The 19,951-nt window shown below is 36.0% G+C and overlaps 1 protein-coding gene across 1 annotated transcript in view; it reads right to left on the bottom strand.

Moving 5' to 3' along the window:
- FBXL13 (F-box and leucine rich repeat protein 13) overlaps positions 1-19,951 on the bottom strand; it is a 104,897-nt gene that overhangs the window by 9,107 nt on the left and 75,839 nt on the right. The window contains 2 exon segments of the mRNA XM_067316775.1: positions 4,210-4,374; positions 11,587-11,670. Coding sequence (XP_067172876.1) covers positions 4,210-4,374; positions 11,587-11,670 — 249 coding nt within the window.

Raw genomic sequence — 19,951 nt, 5'->3', positions numbered from 1 at the left:
AGGCTTTATTAAAAGCAGACTGTTTCTGACCCTAGTGGAGTGGAATGGTGGAAAGAGAGAAGTGGGTTTGACTTTCATTGCAGAGCCAATGTCATAAGAACCTAAAAGGGACAAAACGAGATGAAGCTGTGATCTTGTCTGTGGAACAGAGACTGAAGCACCCTATCTCCTGATACCGTCCTCCTGGGACATATGAGGTAATTCTGTACTCTGCTTATTTCAGACTTAGCTCTACGTTCAATATTAAGATCTGCAATAGATTAATAAATAAATAAATAAAAGGTTAATAATAAATAATAAAAGGTTAATAAATAGATTCATATTCCTATTGAAATAAGCAAAAGTTGGTGATTGAACTCAGTATTCAGTATCAGATGCATTTCAGGGAAACCTATTTTCCTCATACACTCTATCCTATTCCTTTTACAGGATTGAATTACAGGATTCATTGTCCATTGAACTGTGTCTTCAGAACTTTGTTATTTAATTAGCTGATTCGTTTAACCAGAGTTTTATTTTCAATTCTTGCTGTATTTTTTCATTTATAGAATGTCACCCACAGCATCTTCATTCTTCCTATGAAATAACAATTATTCTTGAATGAGGCTCATTCCTTGAAAAAGACTCAGAACTGCAGTGCTGAATATTTTAAAGAAAGTATCAGCATTTTCAGAACGACTTATACCTGTCATAGGTATACAGAAACATAACACAGAGAGTCTCACTGCACTTTCACTGAACCCTATGAGGTTTATTCAAAGAAAGTTAATTTAAATATATAGTAGATATGTTTAAGGCCATAAGCTGTTCTAATTTTACAGTAAGCTTCACAGCACATGCCAAAACATTCTTAATGGACATGTATTTATATATTGCATTTTCCATGTTCTCTTGCTATGTTTTTTTTTTTTATTCAGGTATTTTTATGTAGCTAATGTTGCAGGACATGACTGTCAGACATATTAACGTATCTCTTTTGGAACAGATTCATTTTTGCTTTAGTCTCCTGACCCTTTTTAAACAGTCTCTGAGTGGAAAATATTTCCTTACTTAGCAGCTGGATCCCCTCACTTTATACTAGAGATTGCCAAAGGATTTCAATGACCCGTTAGTTTTAACATCCACAGGTATACCCACCTCATTTTATGGAGTTGCAAGCAGGATTTAAGGCAAAAAAAAAAAAAAAGCCTCGTAAACTAATGTGTGGGTTTATTTGAAAAAGTCTCGATGGTCTTTTCTGAATATGGTAGGGTATTAGCAGTTACTAGATTGGCTTTATAACCTTTAAAGGAAAAGATATCATCTAGCAGCAAAGCATTGGAAAGGGATTACTAGGTCACTGAGTCTAGTTTAGTTCTTGTTCCCATTTCAGAGAACTACAAAATATGATCCAGTTCATTCCCTTATCAAGATCCGTCCTAACATTAGTTAATACTTTGCTGCCATCACTCTTCCCTGGATCCTTTCAGATTTCACTGCTCTGATAGGTAGAAACTCTCCCAATTTCCAGCCTAAGTGTATTTATGGCCATTTTTTACTAATTCATTTCTGTTTTATATCTATAAGGTGTAGTGGAAAGCATGGCAGAGGACATTACTTGCAAAAATACCTAGCTTAAGCTACTGTGGAAAGATTTCTGTGCACAACATCTATTATTAATACGGAAAAAAGAAAACCTTAATATCTATCTAAAATCAAAGTATACAGGAGATTGAGACTCTTGTACATAACAATTAATGGCATGCAGCAGGTATCCATAAAATATAAACCAGGGGCTATTGTAAGATGCAGAACAACTTCGGCCTACCAGATCTGTGAGACAGTCTGCATTTTTTGGTCTGAGAAACTTATGAATTTCTGGCAAGCTGATGAATCAGTCAAAATATCTGTACTCCGGGGCTGGCTAACTAGTCCATCGGGTCAGCTCAGACAAGCTGGCCAGGAGGCTACCATGGTCAGTCACTGCAGTGAATAAGGGGACATGAGGGTTGTATGGAGAATTGAAAGGGTAATCAAGAGATTTGGAGATGGGCGTAGGATATTATGAGAGGAGGAAGGCACGGACAAGTGATGGCTGTGGAAATATTATGGGAAGAAATACGACATGGGCACTTCAATAGGAGAAAGGGGGAAGACTGGCCCAGTAAGTATAATCAGTTTTTCAAAGGCTAGTTCCAGATGAACTTTTTCAAAAGTAGTAATAGCCTTAGTCTGTTCGCACCTGACATAAGTGGAAGCAGCATTACAACAACATTTTCCATGGAATTGAAAAAACTGAAATCACCATTTTAAAAATTGCATTGGAATGCTTGTTGTCAAAATGCAGCAAGTATGTGGTTTTGCTATTAAATTAAGCAGGTATTATTAAATGTACAAGAGCCAGAGGTATTATGTCAGGAAGTTCTGGGAAAAAACATTTACGCCGTCATAACAGTAATATTTTCTAAAAGGAACATTCATTCTGATACAGGGAGAAGATAAATGAGAAGCAGGACTTTAATCAAAAAAGAAATGATACAGAAAATATTGGAAGTAATAATGCTGCAGTATGAGTTAATGGTAAAGTTTCACTATAGATTAACTTAATCTAAATAAATTAGTAGCTGGAAATAATTATATTTTTCAAATATCTACAAATCCTGAATGAAGGTAATTCAGCAGCTTTCCTAAAGAGATGTTAGTTAACTGAATATGGCTGCAAATGCACATGGTTATAGTGGTAATAAATATATAAAATACAGTGCAGTACAGATAAGACCAACCAAAGCACACTGAAGACTGTGGGTGCCACTAGCAAAATTATCTTAGTAACTTGAGTTATTAAAGGAATATTCACATAGCCCTGGAGTCAGTAGTATCCTGAGTCTCCTTCTAGTAGTCGATAGAGGGATAGGGCTTCTCAAAGAGTTAAAGAGAGGTTCCCTGGTTCAAACGATGCTTTATAAGAGCATCTCTCCCCATTGACTATAGAAACAGCCTAAGGAACACTCTCCTCCATAGGCATAAGTTAGTTGTTACGAATACCTCATACATTTTATTTTCCAAAGGACCTAGTTTCTTGGGCTTAGAATCTTCAAAATAATTAAGCATGCATTTACATCTTTGGGTACATCAGTTTTTAGGCACTACTGCCATTTTCAAAGTAGCCACTGCCCTGCCATGTAAAGCCATAGGTATAAAGTTTTCATGATGTCCCAATTTATGCTGGTTAGTATTTATGAAGCCAAGTGAACAAATCAACCCACAGCTAGAAACCTGCTGGGAGCCCAACCACACTGAAAAAATGAAGACTGTGAAGTGGAATTCCCAAAGCAGTGGGAGCCCAGCTCACGCTCCAGTTGAAACTGCAGGCTCTAGTTCATGCTCAAAATACACAGTATTTGCTACCTCTGGATGAGTAGGACTGGAAGAAGGCATGATACACTGAGGAGCAGCAGGGCCATAGTCACAGCCCTAGCCCTAGCTAGTAGGGCTTGCTGAGCTTGACTGATGCCAGGAGAGGCTCTACAGCAACATATCCAAGAGGCATTTAACAGTGGCTCAGCAGCCAGCTTTCCCAGATCAACTGCTTCTGCGAAACACTCTGCCCCTTCCTTAGTATTTCATCTCTGGTTATGTTGCTGACTCTCCACTGATTTGTCAAGCTTTTGAAACTGTATTTCTTAGATATCTAGCTCTCCTCATGCACTGTATTAGGAGTTTTGGTTCCTAGAACGGTCTTGCTAGTTCAGCTAGGCAGAAGCTAGTATGGTTGGCTTTACCTGGGTTCAGAAAAGGCACTGGAAAAAACTCAAGCATGAAAATACTGAGAGCTATTAAAACAAAGACACCACTCTCTGGAAGCACCCACAGCACAGACCACCAGAAATGGAGAGCGTATTTGCAGGAAATATCACTGAAAGCTCTCCTCTGTTCACACTCTTCCCTAGACAGCAACTGCTGGAGAAACAGACTTTTACCTGACCTAGTATGGACAGCTTGATATTCTAATTGCAAGGAGTAGAAGGCGGCCAAGCATTTTAAAGGCTTGACTCTCAGAACTTAAAATTCATGGAAAGTCAATTGAACTTAGGCTCTGATTTTTAAATTAGAGGAATAAGTTGAAGAATTGTGGCAAGACACATGCCAGCAGGTCAAATTTCTGAGTGATACTATTTATTTCTTTGGAATAGCAGACCCACAGCTCTCCTTCCTGGTTCTTATACGTACCTTTGGACAACCAGCTATGTTGACAGATGTAAGTCTGTGGCAGTTAAATGCCAAAGCTTTTGCAGTTTCATCCGTCAGCTGAGGGCAGTAAGAGACATGACAGTACTCTAGGTGTTTTGTGTCCTGGCAGAACTTCTGAAAGAGTGACAAACAGACAGATCATTCCTTGGTGATATGCCTACTCTACTTTTCTCAGTTTACAATACATTTACATTAATCCTTTGATACACTTCAGGCACTTCAGTTGGTTTTTGTATCCTTTATTATCAGTGAAGTCACTCATATATAGGCTGTAAACTCCACTGGAAAAGAGATGTATGAAGAGGTCATTTTCCATTTCTGATGCTGATGCATTACAGTATGTGTTCATTAGACTAACATTCATGCAACTTTCACTGTATATATTAAAATATGTTAATTCGTGTCCTTTAAAATGAGCACAAACCAAAACCTAACAGTTTGTGCTCAGAGGACCAGCCTCCAAAACATATATTCTTCTACTCTCTGCAGATGCCCATTTTTGTGTATATTAACAGTTATTTTTGTCAAAATGAACAAACAACTGTATCTGTACAAATTCTATTATTTTCTTGGAAAGGAATGGGTAAGGATTTCAGGACTGTCACTCAGGAATATTCTAGATTCTGATTTGCAAAGTGAAATTCAGGACAGCTCACTACAGATGAAGTGCCAGCAGTCTCCCGTAATTATTGCTGTGATAGCTGTGGAGTGCAATTTCTATCCTCCTTTTTAGAGCTACTAGGCACCTGTAGAGCCCACTGACTTAAATTTCAGCACCTTTGTAACTCACGTATTAGTTTTTTCAAACACCCCATAAAACAGAAATCACTTTTGAAAATATCAGGCTAAATAGTTCAGTGACTCAGTTTCCCAGCCTGTAAAATGGAGCTGAGATAATTTCACATAAGTTACGAAATCTGCAAGAACTGTTTACAAAACATTTTGGAGACCTGCAGATGGCAAGTGATAAGCAGGTGTAAGGTATTATTATTATTATTATTATTATTAAGACATTCCAACTTCTACATGATTTCTTGAATTTTTGCATTAATACCTACTCCACGCACTCTACCAGGCCAACTGAAAAGACCAAAGGGACAATTTGACCCATTCAATGTGTTGATGTATTTTTCATCTTATTTTTGATACTGCACCTCTGAAGTGTGATCATATGAACCAAAGCATTTGGCAAAATGCACATTAAAGTATGTATTTTAAACAGTATTTCAGAGCAGCCCACATAAATCCTTGCTTCCCCTGAAACCCAGGTGGTCGTAACTTTGGGATACTATGCGTGTTTATTCTTTGCAATGAAACTTCTATGAAAGGCCACATAGATTCATAAAATACATTTTTCTCCCTTGCGCTCTGAAACTTTGTTCATCTTTTGCACTGAATCTTTTTCAAACACGAAGAATATTCACTTGTAGGCCCCCAAGGAGAAGAAAGTATGCTGTAATTTTGTGTTTGTGGGCAATCAGCTGTTGCCAGCCTCCAGGTAAGTAGCTCAGTGTGGAACTTTCTCCTTAAGGGACAACAGATTTGTGAACTCAAGCATAAAACAATCAAAAGAAGACAGTACTTCTTCACTTAATAATGCCATGATGTGAGTGTTTTGTCCAACAGCAGAACATTTTGTGGTTCAAGCAAAGTTTTAGCTTCAGTGAGAATTGCCCCTCTATGATTGCCATCCTGGAATGGCATAAGATATCGGACCTTAAATGTGTCACTAAGCTGATCTCCTAGGTCTGCTAACCTTGGCATAAGGCCAGTGTAATTTGGCAATTACTGGAATGGAAATTCTACTTCTATGGGGGAAAAGAAGGAAATATTTATGTAGCTGACTGAATAAAAAATGCTGGCTGCTTGAAGCTTTTCCAAAGTTTCTAGAAGTAGTCCTGAGGTAAAGAGCGTGAGGACTACCTGGATGCATAACAAATGTGCATGCACTCAGAGATATACAAATGCACTTACATATTTATCATTCTGAAGAAAAGTCCACAGTAGTCGGACTATTGCTTCTGACACATAGCTATTTTTCTTTACTTAAAACAGGAGCTCACTGAGGCACTAAGACAGGGCTGATCACTGTAAATGTTAGCTTTTTGATGACCAGAACTTTTGTGTGCGTTTCACGAGTTTTACATGAACAGATGCAAAGAAACTTACTGTCTGAAATTTGTTTCATGGACCAGATTTTTAAAACTTGTCTTCGGTGCCCTAGCTCTAGTTTGTTATTTTCTATCTATTTACTGCAGATGTAGTAAAGCAGTGGTTCTTGGGTTTGGGGTTCTTGTTTTATTTTAGTAAATACCAGGATGTGAATAATTTAACCTAAGACTGGTCAGAGTGGACAATTCAGGGTTTATAAAAATTGGCTTCTGTACCTTTCCTATTTTAATCACAGCTTTACAGGGTGTTAACTCAATACAGAAACATTCTGAACTCTCAGCAAGAAAATTTTTTTATCTGCATGTAAGAGAGCCTCAACTCCCTTCAGAATTAGGCTCAAATGTGATGACTTAATCACTGCATTCTCAGCGAGGGTATGTAGCACAAGCTGAAGCCAAGATTTCAATGCCTGTATGGTACATTTATCTTGTTTTTACTGATACGGTTTGTCTACGTACACATTTAAAGTATCCTTCAAAATTAGGTTCTGAATTGCTCCTAACTTGAAGGCTACTCCTACATTATTTTGCAAATAGCACTATTTGCTCAAATAGAGATTTTTATAAGTTGCCAGTCTAGGTGAAAATACTGAAAAGTGTTTTAATGAACTACTAAGCATCTTTAGATACTTGATGCTTTCTAGAATTATTTTCAGTAATGAAGAAATCCTGGCAGCTTTAAATGTGTAATATAATATGAAAACAGATACAGAAAACCTTGCTATCTCTTTAGGTTGAATCCTTTTTTTCTAATTGAATGAACTTAATATTCTGGGGAGAGGATCTACACAGGGCTTTCAAGATAGTGACCACGAAATGCAACGCTGCCATTCAGCAGCATTCTCACCAGTCACTGACAGAACAAAAGTAACCGATCAGCAGTGAAAGTGATACCAAAAAAGTGAAGAGTTTGGGTCTGTGTACAGCGTGTTAATGCCAAAACCAGAAATGGCAACAGCATACCAGATGTGGGGTTGGGATCCAACCTGTTGTTAATGCTTCTAATTACGTGATCCAATTCCAATTGCTTGTAACTGTGTCAAACTTCAGCATGTTGAAATTTTACTTGCTGTGAACTTGACTCAGATTGAATTATTCTGGGAAAACTACTTATTTGTGAAAATAGCGTGGAAATGACATGTTTCAAAGGTAAAAGCATTTCTTTGAAAAGTTGTGGCATTTCCCCTGCTTTAGTATATGGGCTCAAGATTTAGCCAGAAATGACCTCTTTGTCAAGGAGACTGGAATTAAAGGGCTCTGTTTAGATTAGTAATTTAAACAGTACCTGGGCACAAGTTTGATCAGCCATACTGGTTAAATTATTAGCATGCTTCTTCGGACTATTAGGATACAAGCTGTGCCATGCCAGCTGGCCTCAGGGCTACCAAATGTTTCCTAGCCCATTTTGTTTACTAGTAGTGAGGTGATGAGGAGGGGAAAAAGGCTTAAAGTAGAGGGTAGGACACAGAGACTGATACTGCAATGAAAGTCTAAGGATTGCAGTCTGAAGGAAGAATGGCACAAAGATCCTTAGAGACAATAGAGAAGACACAGGGTGGACAGAAATGAGCAGGAAGAGTCGCTTGGGAGTGCTTGGAAAGAAAGCAGAAAGAATGGGCTAAAAGGACAGTGCTCGCGAGAGCGCATGCCCATTAAAACCTGAAACAAAACCAGGATTTCCAAATCTTGCCATTCCTCTGCTGTTAGCACTGTAAAACCCACTTAAAATGCCCCTTTCATCTCTGGTACTTCTATACATAGAATTCAAACCCAGGAACTAGAATCAGCTGGATTGAAGTGGCTAATAATGTATGGAAATGTAAAGATGATGTCATGCCATGGTATATCAGATTCTTGAGTGTCTGGGGTTTTTAACAACAGAAATGTTATAAACAAAACCTTTAAAGTGTCATCATTGCAGCTACAAAGCCAAGCTTTCAAAAACTAGGAATTGCTTCTGGAAGCTTCAGTTGGGCCTTTTGTGAATATGTATGAATATTCAATTTTTAATTATTTGCTTCCAAAGTCTTTTTCATAGGCTTACTGACTTAATTCTGTGCTAAGGATGGACCTATTCCAGGAATGAACCAGGATTCTTAAGTTTCTGTAGCTTATTTATTACGGAAGTTAGACAGCGTACAAGGACTCAAAGTGAGACACTGCAAGAAAAGGGCAGACTGATTGTTGAGACACTAGAACCCTCTCCTGGAATGCTAAATTTTGTCTCCTCTCGTCCAAAACATTTTCCTTGTGCTGCTGGCCTAAGTCATTTACAATAATTATTGCATAGGTGCTTAAAAACTGCATTCTTCCTGCTCTCTGAGCCCAGTGTCAGATGCTGGTATTAAATTTATATTGGCAATCGAGGGAAATGGAGCCTTGTTTGCGCTCTTAATCTCTCTATTCCTGGTTCTACATCTATGACTATGATCTCCAGAGGTGATTGTGAAGATAACTGATGTTTGCAAAACGTTCAGCCTCTACAAAGAGAAGAATATGATAAGAAGGAAACAAAATAATTTTCTAACTTACGTGCACAATTTTAATTCTGTGTAGATAACACCTGAGGACACACAAGCATCAATGAAAACACAAAATACTGAATTGCTGCTTTTTAAGTGAGCATCATCTGAGTTACGAATGAGCAGAGATCCTATTTACAAATATGTGATCATATAAGCCATTATATACTGTTATAATGCCCAGGCACAAGTAGATCAATTAACATCAGAAGGTCAACATTACTTTTGGCATATTGTAACTTTCTGCATTTTACTTTGACAGTGTTAATAAAGTACTCTTAATATACATTTTCTTTTCATGTAACTCAAATATTCTTTATATAACCAAAGGATAAACAAGATCTGCAGTATATAATGGGGTAACTTTCTACAAAGTTTCCATAAACTCATACCTTTAGATTCAACTTATAAAAAAGGACTTGGCATTTCTTTTTAAGGTAATTCCTTAACTTTTCTTCTTTCTCCTGCCCTTCCTAGATCCCTGACAACATGGCTCCTGTAACTGCTATATCTTCATGTACTCCATTCCTCAGGAAGCTCAAGTTCATATTGCATATGGGGGAAGTGTAAACACTTTTTTCCACCTTCTTTTCTGGGAGTTTACTTTATGTCATGAGACATTGACTGAAAAAAATTCTTAGCCATAAGCCATAGCACAATGCAGAAGTGAATATTCTGTTCTGAAAACAGCAGCACTGGCTCTACGCTCACTTTCAGTGAGATATACGCAAGACGTACGTACTTGGTCATTATTTTGTTTAAAAACATGGAACTTTACACAGAACATTCATGAAAGGCCAGTCAGAATTACTCTAAAAAAGCAAATTCTAATGGCCTGACATGTATTTAGGCTAACAAGATTCAATCCAGATGCATCCCTTGTGGTGCAGCAAGACTGACTCATTCTTATAATATATGGCTATAAAATGATGAATGTTGGAGCTTTATAATGGAAAAACGTAGAAGCTGAAAACTGGGATTACACGATGGCATTGCCTGTACCAGCAGTCCTAGGATCTGCAAGTGTTTATGGGCATGAAATTAATATCATTAAACAAGATGATTTAAACATTTCTGTTACATATGGTTAGGAACAATTCTCAATTACAGATAAAAGTGTTTGGATGTAAATGCCACCTCACTTCTTCCTAACAAGATAGATCTTTCTTTCTTCTACAAAGTTACTAATTAATGTTTATTTATTATACTGTTCTCAAACACAAAACAGTAAATCTATGCAATTGTATTGAATTTGTCAAGTCTCCAAACAAATTTAGGCAAACTTTAAGCACACAAAATATCCTGTGATAAGGATAAGGAATTTCACAGCTTAACTATGCATTTTGGAAGAGCCATCTCCTTTTGTTTATTCTCAGTTTTCAAACTAAGTTCACTTCGTGCCCACTGGATTATGTATTGTAGTGAACAGCAAGAAGTTGATCCCTATCTACCCTTTTTGTGGCACTTCTGGCTGTACAGATCTCAGTTGTATTCCCTCAGCCGCCTCCTGTCCAGACCGCAGGTTCCTAGCCTGCCTAGCTACTCCTTATATGGGAAGTGCTCCATACCCCTCATCATCCTTATTATCCTCCCTGAATCTTTTCCAGTTTCCACTTCAGTGCTTTATCCATAAAAAGAATTATAGTAACACAGAATAACTGATTTTACCAAAACAAGATAGAGTGCTAATAAATCAGAATTTTAATATGTTGTAACTGCTGTGATCATACTTTAAGTATGATAAATACTAAGATTTTTAAAATCTCATCATTAACATCAATTTAAAAAAGCCACAAATATAAAACAATTTATAAACATTGTAAAATGGAGTTCAAATACTGTATTAGTATTAATATTTTCATGACAATTACTAAATATTCAAAAGAAAAAATATTTTGTCACTGTGTGACTTTATAACTTAACATGAATTTAAATAATTCCTTACACAGCAACTTCAAATTGTAGGTTGACTTTTTAGAATTTAATTACTTTCCTGTTCCATAACTTTATAAAAATTATTGGCCCTGGTAAATGTCTAAGTTTATAGACTACAGTTGAGGTCAGAACACTAAAAGATACATGTTTCAAATTAATCTTTTACATTTCAAGAATGATATCTAGCTTTATAGTGTTCAGATCTGACATTTAAATTTCAAAACCACAATATTTAATAATAGTTTTAGAAAGAAAAACAATGGAAAAAATGGAGTTTAGTGAAATTCAGCAGTTGGTTCACTGTGAACATGATGAGATCTTAAGAATAAGTTAGTAAGTTAGTAATTCAAATATCTGTCAGGATAGGTCAGGAAGCCAGAAAAGGGTCTAAAAATGGAAAAGAGTAATTCATAACACAATATGAAAACACAACTTTTCACTGCCATATTTTGGATTCACTGAAATGAAAAAGTAGCAAATGAGATTAAAGGAAAGGGAAGAATTTCAGAGTCACTACAGAGGGACAGAATTCAAGTTTAAAATTCATAATAAAATGGAAGAAATGAAGGGGGAGAACCATTTGTAAGACTGAGTGCAGAATAGGGTAATAAAGAACGAATGATGGGAGACAATGACATACAGAGTAAAATAAGATCAGTTTTGGATAGAGTTAATTTGAAGAAATAGAGAGGCTTCCAGAAAATTTAAGAAAAGAGGTGAAGTTTTACCTGAATCCCAGTATCGCTGATGTTTTGGCATTCTGATATAGAAAGTTCCTTTATTTTTCCACTGCAGCCAAGGGCACTCAAGCCCTAAAAAATTCCAGAAAAATCAATCTTAAAAATCAATACATAGAATTCTATGTAATTACATTTAATAGGTTAAAATGGTCAATTATATCCAATGCTTGTATATTAAAGTGTCTATCTAAGAATTACAGTACCTTTTAAGACATTAAAAAACAATCCTTGAGAATATCCCCAAAACATTATCTATTTTTTACAATGGAAAAGGAGGACTGGAGATGTTATGTACATGCATTGTCCAAAGTCCCACAAAAAAATAATTATAGAGTGGAAACTACAGTCCAGATTTCTCTCCTTCACAAATGCTTCCTTTATGTTTCCATTCTCACATAGTCAAAAATAAATTTCATATTGGTTGGCATTTTTCTTACAATCAAACTAGAAATAGTTCTCGTTATTGACTAATTAAGCTCAGATTCTTCAGTGTTTATTAAAAAGGACTTTCCTGGATCCATCAGAATCTATTAGAATAGTAAGTCTTATTTTATCCACCTCCATTTGGAATAAATAAATGCAAGGCTCTTATGCACATCCTTCGCTTCAGCACAATGTATGTATTTTATCCTCATTTCTTGCTTGAAGCACACACAAGGGTTAATAATTATTTGTAGAAATAACTCAATGGAAAAAGCAAAAAACTGTATTTTCCTATCTATTCAGAAAGAAGAAACTGAGAAAAGTAGTGTAATGTGAAATAGTTCCACAGGACACAGATCAGTACTGTCATAAAGCAAGATACATTTACAGATCTCCTTCAGAATTTGGGGTTAAAAAGAACTTTTCACATGCAAATCTGTTTTTGCTTTGGTGGAAAGAAGAAATTTGCTACAGCCATGTAATATGTTAGATTCACTGCTTTTAAGATTTGCCCATAAGTGAGGGCATAGGGCTGCAGCTAAGGCACAAGACCATGTTTGAAATGGTGCAGTCACATTCGCATGCATATTCTCACACTAGAGAATAACCCCAATTCAAGACAATAGGGAGGCGATAACTTTGGCAAATCCCCATTTTAGGAGTGCAAAAGGATCAGGCGACGCTTTGTGCTTTCCTGCTTGTACACCAGGAAACAGGACCATGTTCTGGTCCTAAACTCTCTAGTCTGAAGAAGAATTGAATGTTTGATTTTGTAAAAAGTATTCTAATATTCACAGCAGAATATCTGTGTGCTTCATAGCAATAAAGTAAACTTTACTGAAAAACAAAGTTGTAACTTTATTCTATATGTTTCATACATTATCTACAGTTAGGCAAACAGTACTGCACAGAGAGGAATATCTTGTTGAAAAAACAAGCATGTGTAAATAGTGTCTGGAATCCAGATGTGGCCATTTGTAATGATAATGTTAGAAGAGTGCGGCTGGAGTTCAAATTTTGCAAATTCCTGAAACCTCACAGGCTGAATAAAAACAAAAAATGGGATAATGAAAAAGATTTCCAGTCCTGTCTACTTCTGAAAACAAAGAAATTTGCATTTTTCCCAGCACACACAGTTATATGGTGACCATTACTTTCAAAAGCTTCATGAACATCTGCAGATTTCCAGTTTTTGTTGACCAAACCATCCCTGTTCAGGACGAGAAATAATCATGTGCTTAATCCCCAAAAGAGTTTGTGTCAGAACTTAAGGTCCTTACAAAGATACTGAGAGTGCAACTTTATGGTCATAATTTCTTGCTGCATTTTCTTCTTGTAAAAGTGGCACCACTTTACTGTACTTGATAATTAAAGAATATTATAAATACTTTTTTGCTATATGATGACAAAACCTGGTATTAATTCAAAGCTAATATATAATCATTTTATCTGACTACAGTGACTCTGAGTTATATAGTACAACTACATATTATCATGTATAACTATTTTTTACAGTAAAATTCAAGGTCTCATTTGAGATGTTTCATTAATATGACCAAATTTGACATGGCAAAGAGTGAAGACATGGAAGGGAAGGAATGCCATTATGAACTTAATTGTCAGTTATATGGAAAAACTATGAAACTTTTACCTTTACAACAATACATGTCTTCAAGCAAGTTCTACATAGGAAATCTAAACTATATGAAAATGTTAACTATTATTTTTAAATCTAACATATGTGTAAAGTAGCCAATTATCACTAATTCTATTAGACAGATTTATTCAGAAGTATTTCCTTATAAACAGCATCAGGGATCCCAATCCAGGATTCTGACCTATTTCTGAGACTTTTATCTTCTATACTAACCCTCCAGACATTTGTGAAGGATATGGTCTGAACTATCGTATTGTCATTGGAATTTCTGGAAATAGATGCTAGCAAAACAGACACTATGCAGCATACGGAATATGTTCCCCCACTCTAATGTGTTTCCATAAACATACTTTCTCTTTAACATAAAGAATTCACCCCATGTATCTTAGAGAAATCTTTCATTGCCATGGAGAAAGGGAAGACTTTGTCCTACATCTTTTGTATAGCATCTGTATTACTTTCTCTATTTAGAAAACACCTTGAAAAGAAATTTCTTATTCTTCTTCAATAGCTGGTTTTTTTCAAGCGATTGAGTTATATATTTTCATTGTATTTCATTTACTTTATTATGTGAGGCATACAATCATGTGCAGAACATCATTTATTATTATTTCACATAGGTTTTTGTAGATGAGAAAATGACTATTTCCTGTACCAGCTGGTGAGGGTCTTCACTTCCTAGAGCCAAAAGTCATCTGAGGCTATGGCATACCAAAGGACAACTTTTTATTATATATGTCCACAAGCTGCCAGTTGCAGACTGCAATGAATGTATTGTCCCTCACTAACAATAACCACATGCTATATTATTTTCAAATTCTGAGATTTTGATTCACATATCTCTTTGTAACCTTAAAGGTAAGCATCTGTAATGTGTCTTTGTTTGTCTTTATGTTCCAGACAAATACAGATGTCACTTCTTGTTCATTCCCCAAATCAAACAGATTGACCTCAAAGTGACTCCAGTCTTGGAAGACAGCTCTTAAGAGGTATCTTCCGCCTTCCAAATGCGAGCCATTTAATTTGAAATGACTCAGCTCATCCTCTAAATGTTCTGATTTCTGCATAGATTAGCCACACAGGCACCAGTTCCATGGATCAAACACTTACTAAAAGGGAAGAATGTACCTCACATCATACAGTGTCATTTTGCTTTTAGATACTAAGTATGGACATTTTATTGGTCATCATTTGGATGTGATGATCCTGGGATCTATGACTGAAATACTGCCTAGCTCAGTGGAGGGAACTCCAGCCTCAAGACTACTTGCAACTGATGCCTTGGACTTGAAGAAAACAACAGCACACTTGTTTGTACTATTCTTTTTCCCAGGACAATGAAGACAGAAGGTGTGGATGCCGAAAGTAGAGAAGCAGCTTCTAAATCTAAACCATGTAAGATCGAGTTCTGCGGAGGAGACAGAATTTTGCAGAGGGGATAGAAGGGAAAGAGAGAGAGTTCTCTAAGCAGAGGATTCAGTGGCTGAAGCAGAGAAAAAGGCTTTGGCTCAGTGAATGCAATTGCAGTTCTCCAAAGGTGGGGTACAAGCCCTTATAGACCTGTGCGTGGTATGTCAGAGGATGGAAGCAAAATTATCATATAATGAGACCCACAAAGTGGATGTACCTACATATAAGTACTTGAAGGAGAAGGATGGCTTCAAATACAGAATAGCAAACCAAAGCCAGAGTGATCCGTAAAGACTGTCTAGAGTAAGTGCTGTAATTGAAGGAGCAACTGCAACTCACTCAGACCTACCCAAAACTAGTTTTACACTAGCTAGAATAGATGCTAATAACAATACATATGTGTCAGAACAAAGCTCAGTTCCAGACAGCAAAGACCTTCTGGAAAATTAGTAAGTCCTTAAGCAAATAATCCACAATGATGCTAGCTATTGCAACTATACTGTTACCAATACCTGAGCTCATGGGAAGGTTGGTCAGATTTGTTTACAAGATCCGCAAAGACTTTTTTTTGCAGTGTAGAAATCCCCCAGCATGACTTCCTGTGCAATGTGTGCCAAACTTAATTTCTATACCTAACCATTTGTGGCTAGACCAGATCATAACTTATGAAATACAGTTGCAAATATTTCTTGATACTAAGCTCAGCCAGCACAGCTTCTACCATAAAAAAAAGTCCTCTAAAAAAACCTGAGCACGAATTTCACATTGCTGACTACTTTTAATTGTTATTGATTTAAGTTGGGATTCAAGGTATTAGCACATCTGGCATCAATTGTAATGATTCTCTAAGTGCTAGTATTTCCTATTTCTACACCGACCTAAGCTTCCAGGTCTTCAGGCCACATTCTCTCTTTCACTATTTCCCCCAGCAAACTGGACTGCAAACATCTAAATTTAGATCTCACTCAATGTATTTTACTATTTCCTCTTCCCTGCCTTGGGAATGTGTTTCCTGTGTGTGATTTATCACTCACTTTTCTTTGAAAATCAAATTTTACAGTCTCTGCTGGTTATGCCTAGTAGACCTGATAATACTTTTTCTTCTCATCTTTTACAAAGCTCTTCCTCTGTCCTACTGGTCTAATTTTCTAACATCAAAATGTGGCAGCAGACTACGAATTCAAGTCACCATACACCTGGAATCCACTGGTGGCACAAAGCACTTACTCTAGATAACTCTGTGAAGCCAAAATGTAACTTTTTTTTCCCCTGTGATCTATTTAGCAACTTATGATTAAAATACTAGCAAATATTTATGCTCCAGCCTGGCCTTCAGGACCAGCCAGGATCACAGAATCATTGTGTACAAACATATAATAAAAGAAAGTAGGGCTAACTGTTTGTATACCCATATAACCACTACTGCAACGTTCCTAGCGATTAGAAATTATCCTCAGCTTAAAACACACAGCCAGCATGCAAACAATCTGCGGCTGACTTGATGCCATAGATAATTCTTCAGGAGGCATTTGAGCCAAAAGACAGAATGGGGCCTTAGATTAAAGCGAGAGAATTTCATGCATGGGAGTCATTGTGGAAGAAAACGGAGAAACAGTTGTGGCAGAAAATTTCTTCATATACTCTATTTCCTTTTAAAAGTATATCAGGATTCTTTCAGTTTTTAAAATATTTTACCTATTTTTTTGTTTTAGGCTAGTTTATTTTCTCTCATTAGTATACTGTACATAATTCACCACTGATCTTAACGTAAGTTTCCCAGAGTCTATATTGGGTAAAATTGGTCTTTTGTTTTTATTGCTAGATCATATATGTATCTATCTCAGGAGTCAGCAAATTTACTTTAACAGTTCCTTTAATTATTCTTTGCTATGCTTTTTCTAACTGTCTGAATCCTGCTTGACTTAAGACACCTTCTTCATATGTCCCAACATTTCTCTCCCTCTATATATATGTATATTTTTTTTATGTCCCATGAAGACGGGTGGTCCAGGCCATATGCATTAGCAATTTGTGTCAGAATGAGGACAGCTAGGCAGCTTCACACTTTCAGATTCTCAGACTTGGAGCAAAGTTGCCAAAGCCATATCACATAGACATCAGAAAAAAATTTAAGACATTTTAACAAAATTTTGGAGAGCATGAGACTAAAGCTTGTAGTATATAGCATATATACTGCTTCTCTAATTCATGGAAACACTTCTAGTCAGTCACTGGGACTGCTTTTATAAGAAAGGCATATAGGATTTGGCCCTAAGTGCAAGTGTCTTCATCTCAGTAACAGAAGTTTAAAAACCTTGCAAACATTTTATATGTCTTTACAACAATATAAAAATGATTTGTGATTACAATATTATTTATTAATTCATAGAAGTGTTTTCAGTACTCGCAACCCAACCCCCCAAACCCTATGGTCTCTATTCCAAGGAGTTTAAGAGAGCAAAAGGTGAAAGAAAACAATGAAGGCTGGAAGGCTAGTTGGAAAAAAGGGAAATCTCTGGAAGAATTTAAAGGTAATTCTTTCAAATAACTGTATGTTTTTGCACTGTCATTGTGTGCTTGTCTTAAAAAGAAAGAATATAACTAAGGTTACAAATCTTGTCATTTCTAAGTCTGTTTTAAGTTGTTTATAACTCTAAAAAACATACTTCTGGTATTTAGGGAATGATAAAAACAGAAAAACTGTCTTTCCCACTATTAAAAAAGTTACTGAGACTTTAAAATGTGTATTATTTATCAAAAACATTTCAATTTTTAATAAAGAATGAAATATTTTTTGAAAGGTAAACTGAAAGAATGAGAATTACATATAGACTTCATAAATATTCACATCTTATTATTTTCAGAGATTGTTTGTATATCCTAGGGCTGAGATATGCTTATACTTGTCATATCAAATATCCTGACATTCTTTTTAATGGAAAACCTAGATGGAAGAATGTTAAGCTATGACTTACATTTGCATGAAGTGTGTAAGGCCTGCATGCCAAGAGAATAAAAGGGTAGGAGAAAAATAATTTTAATTCTGACATCCTGCTGAGGGAAAACAAGAGAAACAGAAAGATAGGGTTCCACTTTTTTAAAGAACAGCAGATATGGTTAGGCAATACTGCAGTCAGGAAACTGGCATTAAAAACAGCTGAAGAAGATACTTCCTTGATACTATCATAATGGATGTTGAGTTTTGTAAAAGCAAAAGAATTTGGTTATGCTTGTTAATGTATTTTATATGAATAAGAGCAATACAGTCAAAGCCCTAATTAGACAAGTAAAAGAACTTATTCGTTATCCCACTAATCTGTCATATCCATAACGTCAATATTCTCTTCACTGGCTGATATTTGGCTTTGTTAATCAATAGCCTTTGATCTTTATGTAGTAAGACACTTAAACATACATACAACCTTAGTATGTGATTAATTACTTGCCTTAATCTAGACTCTGTTCAGAAATTTGCTTAGAGAGTTTTTATGTAAAATGCATAACTTTCTATATATAATACCAAAATTCTAATATATGCAATAATTATTTTTATTCAATTTCCAGTCTTTCTTCAGGCTCAGGACAAGGATGATAAATTTCTTCAAACATGGGAGAGAATAGCAATATGTTTCTTATTAGCACTACATTTTTTTATTACTGTGAGTCTAAAGGGTACTGCAAATATTTGTCTAAATTAATAAAATCTCTTGTTAGGGACAATTCTAAGTGTCAGTATATTTCTTCAAAATGCAACAACTTCCCTGAATGAAAGACAGGCTGCAGCAGGAACATTTCACCTTTAGGCACCAGAGAAACTACAGAAGAGGAAGGTACCAACAGTGGAAAAAGCTTTCACTTTGACTAACACTAAGTCAGTCATCCATGAGGCACAAATCTGTATGAAAATTTACTCTGTTTTTTCCTGCTATCCTTCCCTTAGATCTATGACATCCCAGCTGCAGTGAATTCTGCTTGCCTTTGCTGGCAGAATGATTCTGCCCTCACCTGAAATACTAACTTAAAGGAATATTCTCTTGTGCAGTGCAGATCTATGTTGCACATTCAATGTGTTTCACACATGCTAAACTCCAAACAGCAGGACAGCAAAAGCAACAGAGATCTAATGCACAGGCTACAGGAAAGAATATGAACATTATAATTTCTCATCAGCACAAGGTAATCATGTTGATTACTGCACGTAAAGCACTGTCTTCTCTACTATGCTCTTAAGAGTAATTTGGCCACAGTACTTACAAAGTCTAAATTGAAAGACATACTAATTGAACTTCATTTATATGCTAATAAAAATACATAAAATAAAGTCAGAGCACACAAAAGTAGCCTATTATAAAGCAGACGGCAAGATTTCCTTTCTTCAGATGATGTCTTAACATTTAAAAATGTATTTATTATGCATATGTGAATGTTGTATACTTAAGCACAGCAAACAGCAAAAACCAGGACAGTTTTGTAGCCAGTACCGGCAATTAATTAGGTCAAAAATTACAAGAATGATTAATGGTGAATTTCCAGGTTCATTTATCTGTCTTGTGGGAGGGAGGAAACTCAATGCCTTAAAAAAAGCAGTGTAAGCAAAAGCACTTGGATTATTGCCGAGGGCATGGGTTGTGCTGTTTGAAGACTACCAGAAGAAGCAACACAATGTTTTAAGAGATTAGCTGTGGCAGACAAAGAGAAAGAAAACTTTTACATTGAAATATTGTGGAATGGTAGTTCTCAGTGTTACAAGTTTCACTCAGATAAACCATACTATGCAAAAATATCAAAAATGATTTTATGATATTTTATATACTCACATTAAATTAAATCCTCTTTGTTTTCCTAGCCCTCTTTATTTAGCTT

This window comes from Apteryx mantelli, chromosome 1 (assembly GCF_036417845.1).
Source record: "Apteryx mantelli isolate bAptMan1 chromosome 1, bAptMan1.hap1, whole genome shotgun sequence".
Classification (NCBI taxonomy): Eukaryota; Metazoa; Chordata; class Aves; order Apterygiformes; family Apterygidae; genus Apteryx; species Apteryx mantelli.
The sequence above is the reverse complement of the archived record's forward strand: the minus strand, read 5'-3'. Positions and strand labels throughout refer to the sequence as shown.